This window comes from Equus przewalskii, chromosome 31 (genome assembly GCF_037783145.1).
Source record: "Equus przewalskii isolate Varuska chromosome 31, EquPr2, whole genome shotgun sequence".
Classification (NCBI taxonomy): Eukaryota; Metazoa; Chordata; class Mammalia; order Perissodactyla; family Equidae; genus Equus; species Equus przewalskii.
The window spans coordinates 15737660-15761945 of NC_091861.1; the positions used below are offsets into that span (position 1 = coordinate 15737660).

The 24286-nt window shown below is 37.2% G+C and overlaps 1 protein-coding gene across 10 annotated transcripts in view; it reads left to right on the plus strand.

The window, feature by feature from the left end:
* ESRRG (estrogen related receptor gamma) overlaps nt 1-24286 on the plus strand; it is a 605082-nt gene that overhangs the window by 541988 nt on the left and 38808 nt on the right. For all 10 annotated transcript variants that reach the window (XM_070602492.1, XM_070602488.1, XM_070602494.1 and 7 more), the window contains one exon: nt 1998-2159. In XM_070602492.1, coding sequence (XP_070458593.1) covers nt 1998-2159 — 162 coding nt within the window. The remainder of the gene's footprint in view (nt 1-1997; nt 2160-24286) is intronic.

Below are 24286 nucleotides of genomic sequence, written 5' to 3' on the forward strand. Positions count from 1 at the left end.
AGGCCTCTGTGTTAATTTTCTTTAGTCCATCCAATTAGTGTGTTTCTGTAACAAACATTTATAAAACTTAATTTTCAGATCCTGTCAGATAAGTGTCGAGAGACGGTCCACAGGCTTTGCTGAGATTTCTAGGCCCTGACTGATTGTTTGTGTATTGCAAAAGCCCAAGAATGAAAATTGGGTCCTATTGATTCTAATTAGGGAAACATTAAATAAGATTTACCTAGAAACAGTGCTGCCGGCGATTCCATTTTCTGAATGATGGGAATTCCTCAGCTTCAACCAAATTTCTCTGACCCCTCCAGTCAGGTATCCATTGACTTGAGGAAAACAGGTACCATTTTCCTTGACCTAGAAGAACTGGAATCAAGCTTTCCTTCGGTTACATGTTTGCACCCTTTATTATTGCATTTTCTTCTAATCCTGCGCATCTAGTGGCTGCTGACAGGTTTTGTTACATTGTCAGAGCAATGGAAGTTGAAACTTTTCCAAGCGTAACTAAAAATACAGGGTGTTGTTTCTATAGCATCTGCAAGAAAGAAATGTCATTCTTTGCAGATCCTGCAAATTAAAAAAGAATCTTTAAATTTAAATTTTTTTAATTTTAAATTTTTTCTCTAGAAAATATCATATTTGGGAATATCTCCTCCCAAATCTGCACTTTTAATTTGATGATAATTGAGTATTGCTGCCAGTGAATGGTTATCTGTTGCTTATTTGCAATAAATATAATTCATATGGCAGCCATAATAATAAAATTTTAAAATATGTCAGAAAAATTGCTAATTATGACATGGATAAGCCTCCTTGTTATTTCGTTAAAGGAGGCTAAAAAAATGCTGTTTTCAATTCTAAAGTGTATTTTGGGTTAAAAAGTTAAAAACTCACGGGGAAAGAAAAATGATCCACTAAACGAAGAGAAAACTTTGCCTTTCCCCACAAAAATCCCATTTAATGCCCTATTTTTCTAGAGTAACAGTACATAGAACATTGAAATGTTTGGGTTTATTCTTACCCATTTGCATCTCCTCACTTCGAAGAAAGTATAAAATCTAAAGCTACACACAGAAATGGAAAACAGGGCCAACAAGAAAAATCATTCCATTGGCGAGGCTTTACAACCCCCTCCATAAACTGGCACATGCCCCGAGCCATAAAACACATTTGATATGAAGCTTTCCATTTGTCTCTAGTGTTTATTTTATGAAGGATTTTAAACACATATATCACAAATTTCAGACAGATAAATCTGCACCAGAGAATGAACTAAAGACAGCAGATCAAAAGAGAGGATTAAAGAATTAGACACTCTGAAGACAAAATACTGTAACATTTAAGTAGGAGTATTTTTCTGCAAGCTGATAGTGGCTATATTTGGAAGATTGGCTGGGTGTGTGAGGAGGGGGAGAAAGGAAAGAAATTCCTATTTAATGCATCCCACAGAGATAGAGTTATATAGCCAGCAATTCACCCAGGCAGAAGGGCTCTGACCTTTGCCCTTCTTTAAAGGAATTAAGACAGTTAATGACTTTCATGGCCATTACGACTGTAGGCATTAGTAATTCTTTGCCTCCCACGTTATATTCTATATTTCAATGGTTTACTGTGGATTTTTATTTTAAAGCTGTTGTATACTATTTAATCTGCTTCCCCAAATCCCACTTAAGAATCAAAGAGGAAACCCAGAAAGCATCTAACTTCTCTTATCTGTCTGCTATAAAAAATTTCATTACAGGACAGATGCTTCATTCCAGCCAAGGCAGGTAGAGCAAAGAAGAAGAAGAAAGGGATACATTCCATTACAAATGCAGCGGCTTCTTTCTCGCTATGCATTTTCCCGAACACTGCTTAATATACATAAATTGAACCGTAAACAGAATAGCTTGGGTTTATCGCAGGTGATTTGAATTATTTTTCAAAATGCAACATCCTTTAGGGTTTGTGAAAGAGGGGTGATGCTACTAGTGATTCTGTAGTGCTCTGGTCTCATCCTGCAGATAACAAGATCGTCTCACATTTGTTGGTGGCTGAACCGGAGAAGATCTATGCCATGCCTGACCCTACCGTCCCAGACAGTGACATCAAAGCCCTCACTACACTGTGCGACCTGGCCGACCGAGAGTTGGTGGTTATCATTGGATGGGCGAAGCATATTCCAGGTACATTTTCTGAAAAGAAAAAAAAAATGAAAAAGAAAAGAAAAGGTTGCAATTAATTCCCTAGGTTGTAGTTGTAGATTTAGGCAAATTCAAAATCTCCTCATTAGGATTTTTTTGAACCTTTACATTTGTTTTTATCTTACTTCATTTACAGCTTTTCTAATCCTAATAGAATCATAAAGCTTTTTATGTCTGTACCATCTTGAACTCTTGTTCATTATTTTTTCTTATGTGAAAGTACTATTGCCAACATAAGATAAAGAGAATAGAACTTTTAAAAACATTTCTTTTAAATGTTCAAAATTCTGAGCTTTCCCCTAAGAAAATACTTCTACTTTTCTTTTCACTTTAAAAAATCTTTTTGCCAGTAATAATCTAATGTACCTTTTTTCCTTTTAAGATTCATTCATTTTGTTGCTCCTGGTGGCTATTTATACTGAATTGCGGTTCATATTCACAAGCTTTGCTTTGGTTTACAATTTGATATTTATCATAAATTTACACATAAGTTACGAAGATAAATGTTAAATTAACATCATAAATTTTCTCCTTTGGTAACTTAAAAGTAGCATTTTTAAATCTCCTATCACTTTTTTTTCTTGGCCCATCCTGTGATACCAATAAACACATACCCAATCACAAGTTTTGAGAATTTTAGTAATTGAATAATTTTTTGTGTGTGTTTGCTTGAACTTTGATCTTTAAATGGTTTATAAACAAGTTTTGGAGAGATGAGCAATGTTTTTCTGGTACAGTTAACTTATTTCTGTCTCCTTAAACTAGTTTGTCTTTATGCTTTGAATGCTACAGTAATTTCTTTAATCAAATTGATGGAAGCCTCTTTCCCAGCCCACACTGAAACCAATTTATTGGTCATGATACGCCAGCCATGTTGCTAACAGTCGTAACGAACTGTCAGGCGATATCGCAGTGAAGCTAATTTGAAGTCATTAGGTGTGCAGCGTGCAGGCGACAATTTGTTACAGTGGTTAGGAACACAGCTGACATTTCTGAATGGCTTGGTTCGGCGCAGTTCTAGATGAGGCCAAGCAAATTGTAAACTAATTTAAACATCACTCTGTATTATACCAGCTACTTTGTCTTACACTGTTTGCTAATAAAGCACCCCAAATTAAGTCAAAACTCGTTAAATAGGTGAGCTTGAGTGTGTTCTGTAGAAGATAGCTACACAAGGGCTACTGCATGTAAAAGAAGGATGAGAATTTGATCAGGTGGATAGTTGATATTGCATTTGGGTTGTAGTCACAGCTAGATAACTTTCAGAAAAAGCGAAAACAGCACAATAGGCTATGCTAAAAGATGTTAAGACGTTTGAGAATTGTGGCAATGGGAACAGCCAGAATTTGCTTGCACAATATATGAAAATTTATTTGGAAAGGAAGTGTTATGAAGGGTTTTAGAGCAGAATGAGACAAAGCTAACATTTGTTGAGGTGTTTGGAGGTACTATTTTAGACAATCAATATATATTATATCATTTATATTCATGTATTTTATCATTATATATACACTCATGTACATATATGTATATGTGTACACCCACACATGCGCACATATATATATATACTCACACATTTGAAATATTGTTATTCTAACCCAGGTTTCTTAGCCTTGACACTATTGGTATTTGGAACTAGGTCATCCTTTGTTGTGGGGGGCTGTCCTGTTCACGCTAGGATATATAGCAGCATCCTTCGCTTCAACCCACCAGCACCCTTGAGTTGTGACAAATAAAAATGTCTGTAGACATGACCAGATGTCCCCTGAGGAGCAAAATCACGCCCCCCTCCACCCCAATTGAGAACCATTGTTCTAAGCCAAGAATGAGGTATTATTATCCTTAATTCAAAGTTAGGGAGATTTGAGGCAGAGGGAGGTGAAAACACTAGCACAAGTTCACAAATGTATCCAGTGCTTTCAAAGCATATATTTAGCATTGCTTCCTGGGGTAGAATTAGGATATTTTAGTGTCCCAGTTGATTGTACTTGAAAGAGCCATTTCAAAATAATGATGATGATAGTTATTATTATTAATAACAACAGCATGAAAAGCTATGTCACTATGACTCCAAACTACTCACTCTTTCAGAGAACTCTACCCAAGTTCTCCCTGAATGAAGGGATCTGTTAAGCCAATATTTTGATATGGTGCAGACATTCCATAATAAGGACGGAGAAAACTCCACAACTCCTTTCCAATGTTCACTAGTAAAGAAAAGTCAGTGATAAATTTGTGGGTCCAGTTGTGCTTCTAAGTAGAGATGTCAGCTTGCAAAAGAACCTGTCACAGTAAAGGGGCTCTAGTGACTTTTGTGAAGACAGTAACTTTAAATAACTATGAGTAACTGCATTTCCAGTGGTGGAAACAATTACTATACGATTATGTGTTCCGTCTTAAGCTGAGGCTTAGAATTGGCGGAGACTGACGTTATTCTCTCCCTCCATGGCAAATGCCAGAGGAGGTCACTGTGGAGTGATGACTCATAGCTCTGGTTTTTGTGATACCCTGAGGGTGTTTTAAATGATTGCAAGGAGTGTCTTGGCTTTTCAGAAAGGGATTAGCAAAACAAGAATTAAATGAAATTCTTTTTAACTTTTGAACAGTAAGTGTGCCATCCAGTGTTTTGAGATGAGAGAGGATGCTCTGCGTCACATTGCTGGTATACCTGGGCTCAGGGGGCTTGGGCACAGCAGCAATGTGGAGTCTGGGCTGGGAGGGTAAAGACAAAGAGCATATAAAGATAAAAGTCACATTTCTGCCTTGGTAAAAGTAAAATCGTGTTCTTGATAACAGGACCCAGTCCTGATAATGAAGGTTAGAGCTGGAATGAAAGGCAAATCAGAATTGAAATTTTACTTGTCTTAGTCTTAACTTGAAAACTCTGTTTTAGTAACCATTATGGTGAAATTAAAGTGAAATCTTTTTTTTAATGTAATACAATTTCCATCTTTGCTCTCTGTATGCTATTCTCAGTTTGTATAATCACACACACAGACACACACAGAAAGACACACATACCTTTTTAAAATTAAATTTAACATCTAAGATAAGATCGGTGGTCTTTCTGCACTGCTGAGAATGTACTCTTGTATCCTTGCTTTCGCTACATAAAAAAGTAAAGAATTCAACAAAAGGAAATATTGAAGAAAAATACATATGGAGTGGGGTTTTTTTTTTATCAGTAAATAGAATTAGTTGACTGACTTAAATAAATCATATAAATGGAAAAGTGTGTTGTTATGAAACATGACCAGACTTTATCTATAGAAGAGAAAAGATCACGAGGTCTTTAGAAAAAGCTTGACTTTACTTGGAGGAGCATGAGGGCACAAGAACAGATGATGGTGCCCTAATAGCCCTTTTTAAGAATGACAGGGCCCCGCCATTAGCATCCTTTTATATCCTTGGAAATTGCTCATGCCTCGCTTTTCTGGTTCCTATCTGCCTGAGTCTTTTTTATTTCTCTTTCAATTTCGTCCGCGCTCGGATAAGCGCATGCTAACACAATATGATTGAGCTGTAGAATGGAACGCTGTCGCCTCTAATCTCTTTTATGTAGATACGGAGGTGCTGCACACTCCACTTCATTCTCTCTCCATTGTTGGCCTTTTTTAGAATGGGCTGCCAAGTCATGAAGGCTGCGTCAAATATTAGAGCTAGGTTTCACCCGGTGTGATAAGACGATTATCAGCCCAGCCGTCAGATCTGTTATTGTTCTTTGCGGTTGATTAAAATATTATTATGTACTGTAACTTTCTTAGCAAAATGCAAGAAGGTGCTTAGTCAGATGGTGCTTAAAAAAGCGTAACCCATATTAGCTGACCTATATAAGTGGCTTAAATATATTTATGGATCTCGCCAGACAGTTTATTTTGAAAGAATAGAAAGGTATTTGGACAATTAAGGGGATGGATGCGTTTTAGAAATTTTTTTTCCTTTATTAAATGTGGCAACCTTTCGGGTAGACTTGTTTATTTTTAATGTGAGAAATTAAACAATTACCTACTAAGGAAGGAATACTCTGCTCAAGTTTGGGGCCTATCAGTCACATTTCTAAAATCATGTCTATTGTAATAACATCTAGCAGGAAAAAAAACTATAATTTTTCTTCATACGAGTGAAGGCAGGAAATATTAAGCTCTAACAGAAAACCACGCTAGGAAGGTAATGTGATGAAACAATCGTTATGTATAGTTATTCACGTTAGAAACAGAAATCTAAAGTGTGGAAATCATTATTTTCCATTTATGCAAAAACTTTTTTTTGCAAAAACATTCAGTTAGAACAATATATCAAAAATTGCTCAATGAGTTGGCTCTTCATATTTTTCCCAACAGAAGTATAGACTTTTCTAGAAATGACAAATCTCTAAAGAACATGGATAAAGTATTTTCTACGTTAGGATACAAATTTTGTGGGAGAATGCTAAAGAATATTTTGAACATTTATTGCTAGTGATACTGTTTAAAGATATATTTGTTGTTTGAATGCATTTTATGTAGAGATCAATTTTTAAGATTATATCATCCCCCAACCAAAGTTGTAGAGGTTTCATCTTTTACATGCCCATTACTCATCTTAAACTGGTAGCCCCATTAAGTGATTACAATATGTGCTAAAGCACACAGAAAAGTGGTGGGAATAATTACTGTAAGAATATGTTTCCATTTTGTAACACAAAGTATGTTTCCATGTGTATTTCTGTGTGATTATGGTTTGATGTTCAGGAAACAGGGCATGGTTAACTAAGAGAGAGTTATATCATATGTAAATAGCATATCATGTATAATAGTTATATCACATGTAAGTAGCACCTAATACTCTGTTTCAGATCTCTATCATTGACACTTGAAAAATGTTTTATTGATTAGTTGATTAAAAAATATGTATGGGACCAGCCCACTGCCATAGTGGTTGGATTCACACACTACACTTCGGCAGCCTGGGGTTCACTGGTTCAGATCCCGGGTGCAGACCTACACACCACTCATCAAGCCATGCTGTGGTGGCGTCCAACATACAAAGTAGAGGAAGATGGGCACAGATGTTAGCTCAGGGCCACTCTTCCTCAAACAAAAAGAGGAAGAATGGCTACAGATGTTAGCTCAGGGCCAATCTTCCTCACACATACACAAAAAATATTTATATATGCATAGCACAAAACTGTTAACTGACTCTGAGGCTCTACCCTCCACCCCATCCCATAACTGAATCTACATGTAGTTGTAATTTCTACTTTGCTATGAATGAATGAAAGTGATTATAGCTTCTTTTCTCAGGATTAGTTTTTCTTTTGTGTGTGTAACATAATGATTTCAGAGCTGTGAAGTAGTTGAGTCTTTTAGTTAAGTGGAAAAAATGTCACTTAATAATACTATTTAAACAATAAATATATGCAGTTACCAAATAGTTGGAGGTTAAATTTTTTTTTTTGCTTTTTCTCTCCAAATCCCCCCAGTACATAGTTGTATATTTTAGTTGTGGGTCCTTCTAGTTGTGGCATGTGGGACGCCACCTCAACGTGACCCGATGAGTGGTGTCACGTCCTGGCCCAGGATCCAAACCAGTGAAACCCAGGGCCTCAGAATCAGAGCGCGCAAACCACTGGGCCATGAGGCAGGCCCCCTGCAGGTTAAATTTACTGTAGCTGGTAGTTGTATACCTGTGTACCTGGAGTTGTGGTATATAAGGTTAGAATGATTCTGAAAGTAAAATCAGAAAACCTGAGTGGTAGTTGAGTAATTTTTTTAAGTTACTTAATTGCTCTAGCCATTACTTACATTGTGAAAATCAAATGAGGAAGAAAATATACATGCAAGTTATACACATATGTATAATTAATTTGCAAATTATAAAGCATGACCTAAACGTAAAAGATTCAATGTTCATTTTAGTTTCTAAGAAACTGCACATATATTTGCCATTTTCTTGCAATTAAAATGAAGTGACCCAAAAAGTTAGTATTCATAAAAGCGGTTTTAAAAAATATTCAGAATAAATATCGATTTCAATAGAAAGTGGAGGGCGGGGAGCTTATGTAATCAGGAGGATCATTGTATGGACATTGTCATGGTTCTGTGCTAGGTGGGCAGGATCATTAGTATCTAAATAATGTATTCTGTCCTTCTTGGCCAAACCTAGAATAACTGAATGCTTATCAGTTTCTGAAGTCACAACTGTGACATGAAAATATAGGATATGTTGTGAAAAAAAATAATCTGAAATATCTCCTAAAGACTTCTTAATTTTCCACAGCTACCCTTGCTAGAAATGAAAAAGAACAGACCAACAGACAAGTTACAAGGTTTCCCAGACAGAGACCCAGTTTCAAGAGACACCCCAAATATTGTTAAAGATGCTCCCAGAGACCTATCCTCACCATTCAGTGCCACTGTTTGTGACCTAATGCTCCATTCTGTCACCATGTTGAATTACCTGTGCTCGCGTGACCTCTCTTCCAGCATTACTTCTGCTCAATTATGAGCTGCCCCCAAAATATATTTGCCATCCATACATGGCCATGCCATTGTATACATCTGATCAAAGAGAAATCATAATTTCATAGCAATCATGCATATAATGTCAGTATTTGAGTGTCTGGTCTGTACCTAACAGTATGTTTGGTACTATGGGAAATATAAAAGATATTTTATAGAAATATAAAAGGAAATATAAAAGAGAGATTTATGACATATCTCTACCATGAATCATGTGTCTATGTCTACATAAATGTATATGCATATGTGTGTGCCTATATATGTGATAATCTCCTTTTTCATGGGATCAAGCTTTAAAGACAAAAATAACTAAGATCTATATAGTTCTTTATTGTTTATGAAGCACTTTCACAAACTTTTATTGGATGTCCACAACAATTGTGTAGGTAGGTTTTATTCTTGTTATCCCTGCTTTATAGATGAGCCAACCTGAGAGTCAGGAAGTTTGACCCACACTGTTAATAATGTTACTCACACCCATAGAATATTTAATTTAAATGACTTTTTACCAGTAGCTTCATTATGCCTTTCTTCCCACTCCTTGTGTACTTCCCCATGTTCTTTGTCATTTGTTCCACATTACCCACCCGCCTCTCATAACAAGTCTTGGCGAATGGGGAACATATTTTACCTATCTTTAAATTTTGTCTATACATTTACAAAATGAAAGATCAAAGGAAAACAGGATGAATCAGAAAGGAAATGCGTGACACATCTTCAAATAGGTAAAAATCCAGGCGTTTGGATGGTAGTCTACCCTAGAGATCCCTGATCACAAATTTTAATGAAACAAAGAATGACTGTTTAGCTGTTCATCTGAATAGGTGGAAAAGTCCTTAAAGGATTGGTGGCTAAAGTAAGATGCCCCCCCTCCCCGACTCTGTTCAGATTCACCGGGCATTGAATTTGATTGAGAGTTATAGGTAAACTGGAGCAGAAGTGAGTTGAGTGACTTCCAAGCATAGCAAATATCCAAAATATTAGCTTCACCACTAAACATTGAGTCAGTTTCTTCCTCCCTGCTTCTCTTCTCCTGTTTCTTCCTCCCTTCCTTCCTTCCTTCATAAGCGTTTCATGAGCTCTGTGTCAGGCACTGTGCACGAAGGACACACACATGCATACAGCATGGGTTCTGCTTTAAAGACCCTTCCAGTGTAGCCGGTGACTCAGAAAGACAAATTGACATCTGTAACCCAGTGGTGAGGGCTGGGATAGTGCTCCCACACAGAGTCTCATAGAAGCATGGAAGGAACAGCCTGGGGAGAAGGTATGGCGAAGGCCTCATCACGAAAAACCTTGAATTTCATGCTAAGGAAATAACACTTTACACTGAAGGCAAATGAGGAGCCGTTAAAATTTTGAACTGAGCGGCATGGTTGGAACTGCCTTTTGAAAAGATGAAAATCAGAGCTTTTGAGTCAACTTACATAAAGATTACCCAACATTTTTGAAAATAACGTTACATTCCCGGGTGTTGAAGATTTCTATAAGTACTGTGTCCTAAAATATGATAACATTTTCAGGCACGTGCTTGGTAATTGCTAAGCTCTTTAGAATGATAAGGGGACAGGATGACTTCAGTCATGCAGTGTATTAGATACCATGATCTTTCAGAAGCTGAAATAGCCTGGAATCTACCTGAGGATGATCAAAACACAGACATCCTACAGAGGCGGCCCAACTCCTAGATAGGTGTTCTGGAATTCTGTTTGCTAATGAAGCTGTTGCTTCTGACTTTTAGGTTCTTCTCAAGGCTACTTGATGAGTTCAAGAGAGAAAGACTTTTGTGTCTCATGAAAAAATTGTTATATGAAAGCTGGTGTAATTAGGATAATCCATATATCTTGAAATGCTTAATTAAAATATCTTTTTCTACCTCTAAAAGGAGAATTTGAGGGAAAAGAGCAGGACAGGATGCTGGCATGTTTTGCTTCTCCCTTTGCTCCTTTTTGACCCTCTCTCCAACCCTAATCCCACCTCCCTTCTCTGGGCTGCTTGCCCTTTTTCCCCTGTGTCCCCCTTTATCTGCCTCAGCCAATCTCCAAATGAGTGCGTGTCTATCCTGGCCTTGGCTTTGACACTCTGGATATATTGATTAATAGTTGCCCTAAGCTCCTTTTAGCAAATCAAATTTTCACTTTTAGCAAGGATTTCGCCTCTGATTTATTCAGCAAAGTGAAATGCACTAAATTGACTTTGACATTCAGGGAAAATGGCTGAAAAACAAAGAACAGAGGAAAGAGATATAAATTGTGTGGCAGCTGGAGACTTCGAGCATCAGAGAGACAGTTTTCTATAGAAGACAGCATCATCTAAAAGCACTTTTTAAACACACAGAGAAGGAATGTCTTCAAAAAGATTTGACTGCTGAGTCTTCTTTCTGCAGGAGGGTGTAGGTATTACTCAGCTGAACTCAGAATTTCTGGTACCATACGTTATATTTTGTAGATAAAAATAGCTGCGTAATCCAGGATTGCACGCATCAAAATTAGTTTATGAAAGCTGGGAAAGCAGGAAAAGAAATGTTCAAGTCATCCCACACAAAATCGAACTGTTAACCTGAAAGTGTTAGCGCATCATAGTAGTGTGTGTGTGTGTTGTGTGTATGTGTGTGCTGTAAAGAATGGAGCTTTTTCATCACCATAAGGAGAATTCGAAATAATTTTGGATCACGCACCTTGGTCTAGAAAAGCCATGTGACTTTGCTTCTCTGTATTCCTTTTTCCCAAGAATGTCAGCCTTGGCAGTGTTCTTTATGGGACTAAGTCAACCTACTTCCTTGTAGACCAAGGTTCAATGAATAAGGAGCCGTCAGGTTCAAGATACAAAGTGTGATTGGATGTGTAAAAAGAAAGGGCGCTGGTGTGGATGGAGCAAAGAGGAAAGGGAGTTGAACTGAACTCACGCTGGGCACTTGGGGAGGAATTAAAGGTGTGAGGAATATCAGGGACTATTTTTTGATATTGTGATCTAATCGACTGTTGCATCACCTCTGTTGAAAGATTATCAGAGTAGCAAAGGGAGAAGGGGAAGATGAAATCCACAGCTGGAATTTGCTGTTCATTTACCTCCTTCCTGTTCAGTATGAATTTTCCTTCTTCACCAAAATCTGGGTCCACAATAGTCAAGGGCCTGCCCTCCCTTCACTATATATTTTATGATTCTCTTTCCTTTACTTTTCAACAAATCTATGTTCACATTGACCCAAGCTGTCCGTATCAGTGGCATTTTACAAGTCAGGTAATATCTTAACACTGTGCCAGATGCACCCATAGGCATGTGATTTTCCTCAAATCAAGCTGCTTCCTCCCCATTTCAAGCCAGTTTTCAACCCTCATCAATGACTCGTAATTAGAAGAATCCAATTAGAAAAACCTGTTTAACCTGCCCAAATCATTTTAATTGACCACACTTTCTAAGAAGTTTATGCTGTATGATAAACAGACCTAACACCTCCATTTGTTTATAAAATACCTTGATATTTCTCTTAAGAAGAAAACTTTCCTCTTTTTTTCCCAGAGAAAAAAAACCATGATTTTTTTTCTCTGAAGCTATCAACTACTTTTATTTTTATTTATTTTTGACAGGGTATTTTTTTTTTTGCTTCCAGTGAGAATCAGGAATGACGTACAAATGTACAAGCTCCAAGAAAAGGGGGTGTTCAGCTTTCGTTTTATACGTGGATCTCTTATGGTGCCGTTCAATATTATTAGAATATGAAGTAAAAAGTGCTGGTGCATTGTAATTTAGTTCAAGAGAAAAATATAAGGGATAAACACCATCCCTTGGTAATTCTGAGAGCTCTAGTCAATTCAATGCAGTTAATCCCAAAATTTTACCAGTCTCCATTAATCACATATCTTTGCTTCCAATAAGGAAATTATATTTCCATTGCCAGAATGGGCATTACATCCTAAATGCACATTGTTAGTATTACAAAATCCAGAAGGAGAAAGGAGCCATGTCTGCAACTGCGTTTTAGATTAAGCAAGCGAATAACTGGATGTCCAGGTCAGCAGCCCAGCCTATCCAGTTTCAGAGTCATCGGAGCCCAATTAAACACCGTAACTCCAGGGGTGTCTCTGAAGAGCAGCTCCCTCCTCTCCCTGGGAAAGAGACTTCACACCTGCTTAACCTACATTAGGAAAGGATTAATTCCCCGAAGTGCTGGGCCCCTCAGCCAGTCAGCACGTTTGTGCCAGGGCACATGGTGGCCTGGGCTGAGGAGGGAGCTAGGGAGAAGGAGCAGCTGGGGGTTCCTGGGAAGACTCACTCCTCCTGACATGGTCAGCACTTTAGGAAAAAGAAAGTCCAGCTGTACTGACCCTGGTGCTCTTCTGTGCCATGGCAGAGCCCAGTGGCAGGGGGACTTCAACAGAGATTTGTGTACCTAAAAGAGGAATACACTCCCGAAGCTTGCTTCAACCGTGCACGCTACTCAGATTAACCTTTTGTGGGAAAACATGGAATAATTGCTTAAGGCATTTCAGGTTTATTTCTGTGAATTGTTTTTATTTGGAAGTAAAGTGCTCTATGATAGATTTTCCCCCAAATTTTAAAATATGGTTGCTTATTCAGAATCGTGCCTAGAGGAAGCTTTGTGACACCTTTTTTGAATAAATGGAATAATATCAAAGAGAGATCTCTTCACCCGCCAAAAAATCAATTCTTGGATGATAGAGCCATAATGGACCTTAGAAATCATTTGCTAGAATTTGGCATTTTAAGAGGAGGTACTATATTATTGTGGGTAGTGTACCATTTTTGGAGTTAGAAACCTTGGTTCAAGTTCTGATATTTCTACATGCCATGAACGCAGTTCATTTGTGTATAAGATAGGGATAATGATGTCTACTCTGTAGATTGCTAAGACAATCCATTGAGCTAGTAAACATAAAGTGCCCAGTCCACTCTTTGACATGTAATTGTAAGTGTGCACTTAATGTTAAATGTCTTTCCTTGCGAATTCACTTGTGGATAAAGACACTCAAGACCAGGAAAGTTGAATGACTTACCGAAAGTCACAAGCTGATCAGTGGGAGAGTTGAGACCAAACTCAGATCTTTTAACTCTCAGTTGGGCACTATTGATATTTATTATTGTCATTACAAGTTTTTCAGAAAAGAATATACGTCCTTATGCATAGTATTAAATCTTATCAAGTTATCTTAACTTCATCTCTATTCTATATTATACCACATTATATTGCATTATGTACAAACAAATGTATTTATATAGACAATATATTTCCTTATGATAAACAAGCAGTGAAAGTGTTATAAAAAATTATTTGGTATATTTCAAAAGTTGTATGCTACAAATTATAAGCAATAGATCCATCTTTTGTTAATCTTTGATATAGCCTGGGTATGGGTACAATATCTGAGTTTATGAGATCAAACCCTTTGATTTATCTATAGATCTGGCTTAATATCCTTCTATTTCATGCAGGGGGGTATGGTAGGGAGAAATCCCTGACTGAGGCATGAGGTTGGAACATGGCCTACAGCCCAAAGTGGCCAAGATTTTACACGACGGAGAATCTTGTTGCATAGCTAAGTGTCTAGATAACGTAAGGATAAAATAATGTGAATGTACATTAATGTGAATGCTTATTTATAAAGCATTTCTGAATATACTTGCTATATAAACACTGATGCTATCTTTGCAAACAATGTCTCTGGCAAATCAGTATATAACATTTGGTTAAAATTATCTTGCAAGTAATCCATGGAGTTTAATTAACCTAGTCAGTTATCCGACCCATTACACTCACTGAGGGTTTTAAATTTTAACATCTCTATATTTGCCATGAAACTTTAACTGAAGCTTCCAAGGCAATTTTATATAGTTAGAATAGAATTATTTATTATTTAATTTGAATCTGACCATACTGTGTGGGTATGGATGAATAAATTTTATATGGGCTGAGAGTGGGTGATGCGCTTATCTTCAAAACATCAACTATGAGAATATTTGAGATATCTGAATATGGTAATAGGTGCTATAAATTCAGTTTGACATTTTCCTAAATACTTTGTAATATTCAATTCCCCAAGACAAATACCGTGTATAATATATCCCTGTAGCAAGCTAATACCTATTCATTCATGCACTGAGCCAAAATATATATTTTGAGAACCTACCATATGTGGGCCTTACCCTAAAGCTGCTGTTTTTTAAGAGATTGTTTCTGTCATTACTTTATGATTATGAGGCATATTTGATCTACTATCAAAATAGCTTTTGAATTTTTATTTCGAGAACATTGCTTGGCAGCTCATTCAGGATCATGGTTTTCGTTTGCTGTCTCACATGCTCAAGAATCTTGCAGAAATGTTTTGAGAGCGATCGAAGTCAGATGTCAACCGTGCCTCCTGGCCCAGTATTTCAGAGTCTACCACTCCACAACTCTCCATACCTGTGTTCTGTATATCAGTGATATTTTGTGGACGAAATAGAGGGCCAGCAGCTGCCTGAGAGGGTTTTTATGGTATTTTCCAGCCATATATATGTGGTTGTTCTGAAACCGTTGGATTTTAAATGGTTAAACTACCTGGGAAAATGGAGTCCTTTTATGAATAGAGGCCTACTTACAGCATTAGAGAGGATGGCAGTATTTTTACTTTAAGAAAAGGTTTCTCTTTTACCTTTACTTAATATGGGAATATCGAGCTGATTACAGCTATAGCTTTTCTCAAGATTATTAAGGTCACGGTGCATCTCCTGACATTAACTTTTGTTCTTGCCCGCAACAACACAGTTCAGAGGTGCGGGCTCCATGTTGCATGCCTCCTTGGCTTGTTATCCTCTTATCAAGCTCTTAGCATCCCTTTGTTTATTTGAGGCGACAGGAAGACTGTGTAAAGGCTGCTTAGTCAGGGATATCAGCCTTGTTGGCAGGGGAGTGATTGCCAGTTGAAAAACAAGGCATTATTGCTCATTTTTTCCCTCTTATTAGTTTGATTACATTTGCAAATCAAATCAATCCATCAGACATGATCAGGCCTCGTCCGCATTTTAAGGAATAGTAATCTCCGTCTAATAAGATGCAAATGTGTCACATCGGTAAGTAACCAATAAATCATCGTCTTGTCTTTGGCAATCATTAAATATCAGAACCAACAGTCAATTTTTAGTATTTTCAATTTGCGATATGCCGCTGGAATATAAAGATAGATGGACGTAATTACACAAACCAAACACTATTTCAGTTCATTCCAGACAGCAAATTTAGTGGAAGGTATAACTGGCTTGTCATCACACTACATTATTCCTAGCGGTTCATGCAAAGTTCACAGACGAGCTTCAAATGGACATTGGTTTTTTTTCAACTTCTAACAACGTCCCCACAATGGCAGGCAAACTTTGATGTAAGGACTTGAACTGACTTCCGTACGGCTGTCGCTATCAGATGCCAACGTGACAGGAGACACATGCTCCCTCCCGTCAGAAACTGCTGGCGGTGCCAGCTCCAATCTTCGATATTTTCTATTAAAAAGAAAATGAACTCACAAATGTAAAAATAAAGAGAAACAAAAACAACCAAGAACTCTTCAGATGATTTATGCCATCCTCCTCTATTTTGACAGAGTAGTTTACCCCCGGGGAAAAAGTGAAGACGAACTTCTTGTTTTTCTAAGTTTCGCATTTTTAGAGCTTCTCTGTTTGGGCACCGTTTCACCTAAGCCATTCTCTGTGAAGATGTGCGTGTATGCAGTGATACCGCCAGGGAAGAAAGAGTGTGTTAATTTTGGGCACAATAGTGAAATGTTGACACCTATTAAAAGTTATAATTCAAAGGATCAGAAATGGAATTGTTTGGATGGAATATCTGATCTGAATGTCTTTTTCCCTAATTATGCTTGCTTGGCAACTCAATATCTTCCAGTGAACTGTGACAATTGCCCATTTATTTATTTATTCACTCATTCATTTATTTGCAGAAATTGTCTTCTCACAAATGGAGAATCCTCCCCAATCTCTTTTGCCTCTATTTGATTATCTCAATGTGATCAATATTCATATTTTTCCATCCTTTCTTAATATTTTTCTCTTGTCTGTTTCTCTTTTTCTTAATTCTACTACAAAAAACCTTTAAAATCATTGATCTGATGAAATTTAAAATTTGCAACATTTCTCTCTTTGATTTTGTTTTTCTTCTCAGCCTCATCTAGTTACCAACAACACTTTGATTCTTTCCCTTTCTTCTCTACAAAAGTTATTTACTTTCTCCAGTGTGAGTCGCTAAATAGGATGTGAAGAACATATTTATATGACCTTAGTGCACCTGCTACTTATTTTGGTGACAGTTCCAATTGTCACTGACTGATTCCAGTTTGTTGACAGATTTATCATGTTCTCTATGGTTAAAATTTAGAGCTTAACATTTGGCAGTGCCATTCCTTTGGCCTACTGGAAAAAGTGGTGAGAAAAGTAAACTCTTTTGAATATTAGTTAATAGTAATATCTTATTTAAAGTGGACACAATTAAATTTTTGACTACATTGCTCATTCACTTTAAGTGTGTTGGTACCTGTATGCTAATCACTCTGCTAGACGGTGGGACCCCAAAGTAAATGGGGTAGATGTGGTCACACTGTCATATAGCTTAGAGTCTGTTGAGGGATACAAACAAGCAAAGAGACAATTACAACACATGTTCTAAGGGTGTTGATGGGTTAGCACAGCACCCAAGGGTCCATCATGATGGAGATTCTAACTTTGGGAAGCACGAAGGCTTCTTGAAGTCTGGAAGGTTTCTTGTGTAGGCATCCAGTGAAGATAAATGTATAGGGAGGTATCAAGATGCAGTTTTAGTTGAGCGTTAGCTTCCTTCTGTTAATGAAACCAATAGTGTTGGTTAAACAGGCACACCTTCTGCCCCATTTGTGAGCAGTACTGAAGTGTGAGTACTGAAAAACATCATTCATTGAAGAATGAAGAACATACTTTCAAATTTTAAGAAATTATAATATACAAGTTCAATTAGATTCTGATTATAGACTGGCCAGGAAGTTTCAGATTTAGACAATGAAAACATGCAGTAGCTTGAGGTCATGCTCAAGACAACGTTTTGAATCAGCATAATCAACTTCTTAAATGTCTCATGTGTATACTTGTCAGATGCCCTCTACATGTCATACATTTGGGCGGGCTAAATGCACCATCACTTTATGAAAGCAATTTTATGCTCTTCTGCACCTCTTCCTATCTCCATATCCACTCAGAGTCTCTTCTATCTCCATATCCACTCAGAGTTTGTAGATTCCCAGGACTCTTTGCCTTTCTGAAAAAGTGTTGCGAATTTCTTAAATAGAGCTCCAGTCTTTCCGATGATGGTTTTGCCAGCCAGCCCATGGAACTCAAGGAACCCCATACATAGCAGCAATTGCCAGGAACCCCTATGAGTTACAGCTGATGAAACTACACAGCTCATGCCTTTGAAGCTTTGTACCAGAACCTTATGCTCTCTCTAACCGATTTACATACCACCATGGTATGTTTAATTTGCTTTTTCATCAAATCAATAATGGGTCTAATTGAAAAAATTGGCAGTGCTACGTGCAACCTAACTACTGATCTCAATGTTTGCCGGCGAAAGGGAATGTTGCATAGCTCCGTTCAGACACCTGTGTTATTGGTGTGCTCCCGCAACTAATGCGTACAAAAACAAACATTAATACAGGTGGAGCATCTGCACCAATTGATCACTATGCTATGAGAATTAATCACCTGGCTTTCAGCTTGAAGAATAAAATTTACATCTTTAATGTATGAAATGTATTAACACACACACTTGCACCATCGACTTAAGGGTGATGTCAGCAGTCAAGCACATGCAGCCCCATTCAGATGTGTTCCCCTGGACATTTGCACCTGGGTGTGTAAATTCAGGGCCGGGTTTCCAGCACTTGATAGCACACTTTCACTTTAGATTTGAGACTTGTTTTTAATAGTGATTGGAAAATATTGGGCGAGTATGATTCAACCTAAGAGACTGACACTTTGACCTCTGGAAGTCTGCCTTCAAAAACTATATGATGAAACTTTTAAGGTTAAATTTTATTTTCTCATCCCAATCCAGAATGGATTTTGGCAGTATCATCACATTCATTGAGCACTTACCAGATGCCAGGCCTAGTGCTAATTGTTTTTTATACATTATCTCAATTGTTCTTCAAAGCAACCCTGTAATTGAGGATTGCCTCTGACACCATTTTATTTTATTTTATTTTTAAATTATTTTACTGAGGTCATTTTGGCTTATACCATTGTGTAAATTTCAGGTACTGACACCATTTTATAATTGAGAAAATGGAAACTTAGAGAAGTTGAACAATTTGTCTATGATCCCAAAGCTAATAAGGTAGAGGAGATGAGATTTAAATTCAGATCTGTTGAATTCCAAACCCTGATTTTTATCTACTATGCCAACCCAAATTTCTGCAATAAAGCAGTTCATTTTCCAACCTGATTTTTTATTTATCATTTTAGGATCTCAGAAACTTCTACTGGCAACCATAGATTTCATTGGTGCAGCCCAATAATTGTAGGACTAGCTGCATAATTGGTGGGATCCAGTGCAAAATAAAAATGGAGAACACCAATGTTAAAAAAATTATTAAAACTTTCAAGATAGCAACAGCAGAGCATTAAACCCAGTGTGGCTCCCTGTACAGGTCGCACACCCATGAAACGGGCCTGGTTTAGCTCTAGAGGTGGAAATTTTGCACGGGGACAAGTTTAGAAATAGAGGAGTGCCTGCTATTCAAGTCTGTGTATGGTTAGGTCTGGAAAAGTTCTGCTTAGACCAAGACAAGCTATTTTTGATACTATCATGCTCAACAACTAGTAATTCATTTAGAAAGGAAAAGATGTTTTTCATCGTCCCTAACCATTGGTTCCCAACCAGGGTCAATTTTGCCTCAAAGAGAACATTTGGCAATGGCTGCAGACATTTTGATTGTCACAATTAGGGAGGGAACAGGGGACGGGGAGCATCTAATGGGTAGAAGCCAAGGATAGTGCAACTTACTCTACAATTCACAGGACAGCCCTCCACCCCTTGGTCTCCAACAAAGAATTATTCAGCCTAAAATGTCTGTAGCGTTGAGGTTGAAAAACCCTGTCTTAAACCATCATACTTGTAAGGGTTTGAGTTTAGTATTCCGTGTTGCAAATCTTAGAAATGAATACATAAATACACATGGTGGCCTTATTATCAAAGAGAAAGCCTCAATTCACAAGAAGCCACCTTCATCAAAAGATCAATAATTATCGGGCAGCCGGGGTGCATTTGCACCAGCCAACCTATAAGTTTTATCTTTGGTATTTAGAAATAAAACAGAAAGGTTAGTGAACTCTGAAAAGTGACTGTGGCACATTTGAATTAAGAGCTTTCTTAGAAAGTTTATAGGAGATATTTATTATGTGGCCAATTACATATTCTCATATAATGGTGAATAAGGGGTCATTGTAACACATTGGGTAAGCAGTATGCATTTTAACAAATATATAAATATGTCTTTATTCATCAAACAGAAACATTTTTTAGTTATTTGGATGTAAATAATGTTTATAAAAATTTATTAACATTAAGTGACAATTGTTCTAAGGACTCAGGTAAATACCACGTGTATTTAACGACTTGAATTTTTGACAGAGAAATCTTTCATATGAGCTTATACAAATAACATTAGAATAACTCTGAAGATGTTAATATTAATCTGGACATTCTTAGAATTGGTGAGTTGGGATGGATATGTCATAAGCTTGTCAATGAATTGTGTGAAGTTTATATAGAACCCATTATATGTAAATATATTGCTATATTGCATTAATACTTTGGCAGTTGCTTGTAAACTTGGATAAGGCTATAGAATTCAACTCTTACTGGCATTTTCTAATTGTTAAACTATTTTTCTAATAATTTAAGAGGAAAAACAATAAACCATAATAATCATATTTTTATGTAGAAATTTCCATTTAAGTAAATTTTACGCCACTATCTTTCAACTCAGTGTCTCTCCATCTAGGGATAATATATCAAATTTGGAACAGCCCAACTCCCTGTAACATAACTGAAGAAAAACAGAAAAAAATTTTCTGGGTAACTTCCAAAGTTATTGTAATTGTGGAGCCCCTCAGCCCCTCACTCATAGGCTATGTAAACCCTTTCTGTGAACCAGTCTAACTAGCTTAACTCTTCTTTGAATACACAGCAAATTTGAGGAAAGATTGATGCCAAAGGGAATCCCATGGACAGCAACAGAAAGTAAGAGTCTGTATGCAAAAATATAAAATATGGGGGCCAGCCTGGTGGCGTAGCAGTTAAGTTTGAATATTCCACTTCAGTGGCCCAGGATTTGCCGGTTTCGATCCTGGGCACAGACCTATGCACTGCTCATCACGCCATGCTCTGGCAGGCATCCCACATATAAAGTAGAGGAAGATGGGTATGGACGTTAGCTCAGGGCCAGTCTTCCTCAGCAAAAAGAGGAGGATTGGAGGTGGATGTTAGCTCTGGGCTAATCTTCCTGAACAGCAAAAAAAAAAAAAAGAAAAAATATAAAATGCAGATCAAGGACTAAGAAGTCTAGACCTGGAGGCTATGTAGTGTGGGTTTGGGCAGCCCCACATTCCTCATTTACCTCTCAGGACATCTCAGTGTGTGGCGGGTCTCCCAATGGTTCTTGGTGTTCTGATTCTGAGTCATCAGGAAAATTAAATGCACATTTAATACACTTAGTTTAAGAAGACTGAGAAATACCTAATCATTTTAAAGGAACCTACCCAAGATGACTAAAATCCTTTAAAAATGTTTGGGAGTAATGAAATTCACCTAGGTGAGAAACTGCCTTCCTTTACAAGTCTGAATTATTATTACTATTAATGAAATAATAGTAATGACAATGACTGTCATTTGCATAGTCGTGCTCAGATTACAAAATGATACCACATACATTTGACGCTGGCTTGCATTTGATATCTACAACATCCTTGTGAGGTTGTTATGTTCATCCTCTTGTTTGTTCAGATAAGGAAACCAAGACCCAAAGATTAAGTGATTTTCTCCAAAAATTCACACACTTGACTCTGTATACACATCTATCTCCTGAATAGTGTCACTCAGGTAAATTGCTATTCACATTTTACAAGATATGTGAATTCAACTTATCAAAAGTTTACGTTATCTTGCTATTTGAAACAATTTTCTAAGATTTTTTTCTTTTAACATGTATTAAGCATAAACACAAAAATGATAAGCTTCTATAATCTCTTCCTATTTTTTTAAATGAGTCTATCTCATATAAAAGATATGTAAGTAACTTTGTCCCTGTGATGTTAAATGTGGATCGAATCCTGCAAAGTTTAGAATGGTGCTAAAACTCTGTTCACTTGATGGCGAGCGCTATATTTTTGTTCAACAGACAAAGAGGACACCCTACAAATGTAATTGTAATTTTGATAGTGAATCCATGGGAATAAATGAAATAATGGTGATAATACATGTTGAAATGCAGTGTATCTCTAATCCAAATTTTAGTAGTAAATCTCCAAGAGGCAACAGACGTTAATATTGAGGTAATAAAACAAAATTAGAAGCTCGATAGAATCCTAATGTGATATAAACGTGTGTTGCCAAGATGATTTTCCAGCCGTGGGATTCAAGGAAGTTGATTCTTCACTCTTCTAGAGTTGTCAGGGATTAGAAAACGCATAGAAGAAATTTCCTAGATATTTGTGCTAAAGAAAGAAATATATTTGAATCCCTAAATTTTTTTAATGGTGATAAAGAATTTCAAAAAATTCCAGATAAAAGGATGTATAATGATATTCTTGAAGGCAGATTTGGAAACAAGGCTACAGCCTGACAAATTGTGTATTTCCGTGGATTTGGGATGGACATCCCAAATCGAAAAATTTCAGAACACACAATTTCTTGTCAGTGATTTGAAGATGATCCCATGTGCCTTGTTGCAAATGGCAACTGTGTAGTCAATTTCCGATTTTATTTGTCCAGTTCACTTAACTTGCAGTGTTTTTCAGTGGAGTGCTGTTGTCATTTAAAATGAGAAATTGTTTATTTTGCAGAACTTTTAGCATCCTTTGGTTCTGCTGCTAAAAGTCTTGGTTCAAAAGATACCTGCACTGGGGCCAGCCTGGTGGCGCAGCGGTTAAGTGTGCATGTTCCACTTTGGTGGCCCGGGGTTTGCTGGTTCGGATCCCGGGTGAGGACATGACACTGCTTGGTACATCATGCTGTGGTAGGCGTCCCACATATAAAGTAGAGGAAGATGGGCACGGATGTTAGCTCAGGGCCAGCCTTCCTCAGCAAAAAAGAGGAGGATTGTCAGATGTTGGCTCAGGGCTAATCTTCCTCAAAAATAAATAAATAAATAAAATAAAACAAAAACAAAATCAAAAAAGACACGAGCATATATTTCCAAATGCACCTGGTGGGAGAAGGACAGAGTAGGTAGTACTGGATGAGAATAGTTTAAGTGGAGTATACACTAAATTCACACGAGTACAAATCAAAGTGAACTTTTTCGTGCATGGCAAATACAAGACTATATGAACCATAGAAAAGTGTGGACCTAGAGCATATTAGTAAATGAGTAGATAAATAATAAATAGATAGAAAAAAATTCAGTCCTACAACATCGAGTTTTTTTGTATGGAATGTGCTGTTTTGAAAACACCATCCAGTCATTAAAATCTATTTGGAAAAACAGTATACAACTTTGAAAGTTTGAAAAACAGAGATTCCAAGGACAATTCAAGATACTTGTGGAGTAAATGCGACAATATGTCCTAACTCAGGATGAGAAAACAGCAGCTTTCTCAATATTATTGAAGTGTAGGCCTCCAAATAGCGTCCCATCTCTTCATTCTCCCATTATATTGGTTGCTGATAGAGAACTCGAAGGATATATGTGATGCATGATCCATCCTTGCCTGAATGTGGATCTCTGTTGCATCATTACATATTGATGTCTCATTTATACGTGTATTTAAGAGCCATAGCTGATTTTTAAGGATTGCTTCATAAGGAATCAAAAAGAGGTGCATTCTTTTATTCTTCCAGGAGAGCAAACAGCTTGAATCTTGCTCAAGTAATTAAATAAGAAGTTCCACCTCTGGGAAGGAGATAGAAAATAGTTCAAGAAAGAGGAAAAAAGGCAGATCAGCAGGATTTGAGCATTAGAAGGGATTTCCTTTGCAAGTAGCATAGAAGGATAGGAATTGATCAACCAGGATTATTACTAGAATCAGAAAACTGCCAGACAAGACCCCTTCCTGCCCACACACATAATCCACCCACAGAGTGTAGTATAGCCAATTCTTGAAGACTCACCAGAGTGTGTTTTAAGTCACTTTATTACCAGGAAATTGGCCTGGGTTAGGCTCCCAAAGCTGTGGACAGAAAGAAAAAACCCAAACCCTTGGCAGTCGAACCTTCCAGGGACCTGCTCTGTAGTCACATTGGGAGATCACAAGAAGATTTGATGTGAGGGTTTTTAGGATAAAGGTAAATGGGCTATTTGAGAAAAACTAAAGTTTTGGCTGAGAGGGAGTCTGGCAGGATTTTGGTCTAAAAAT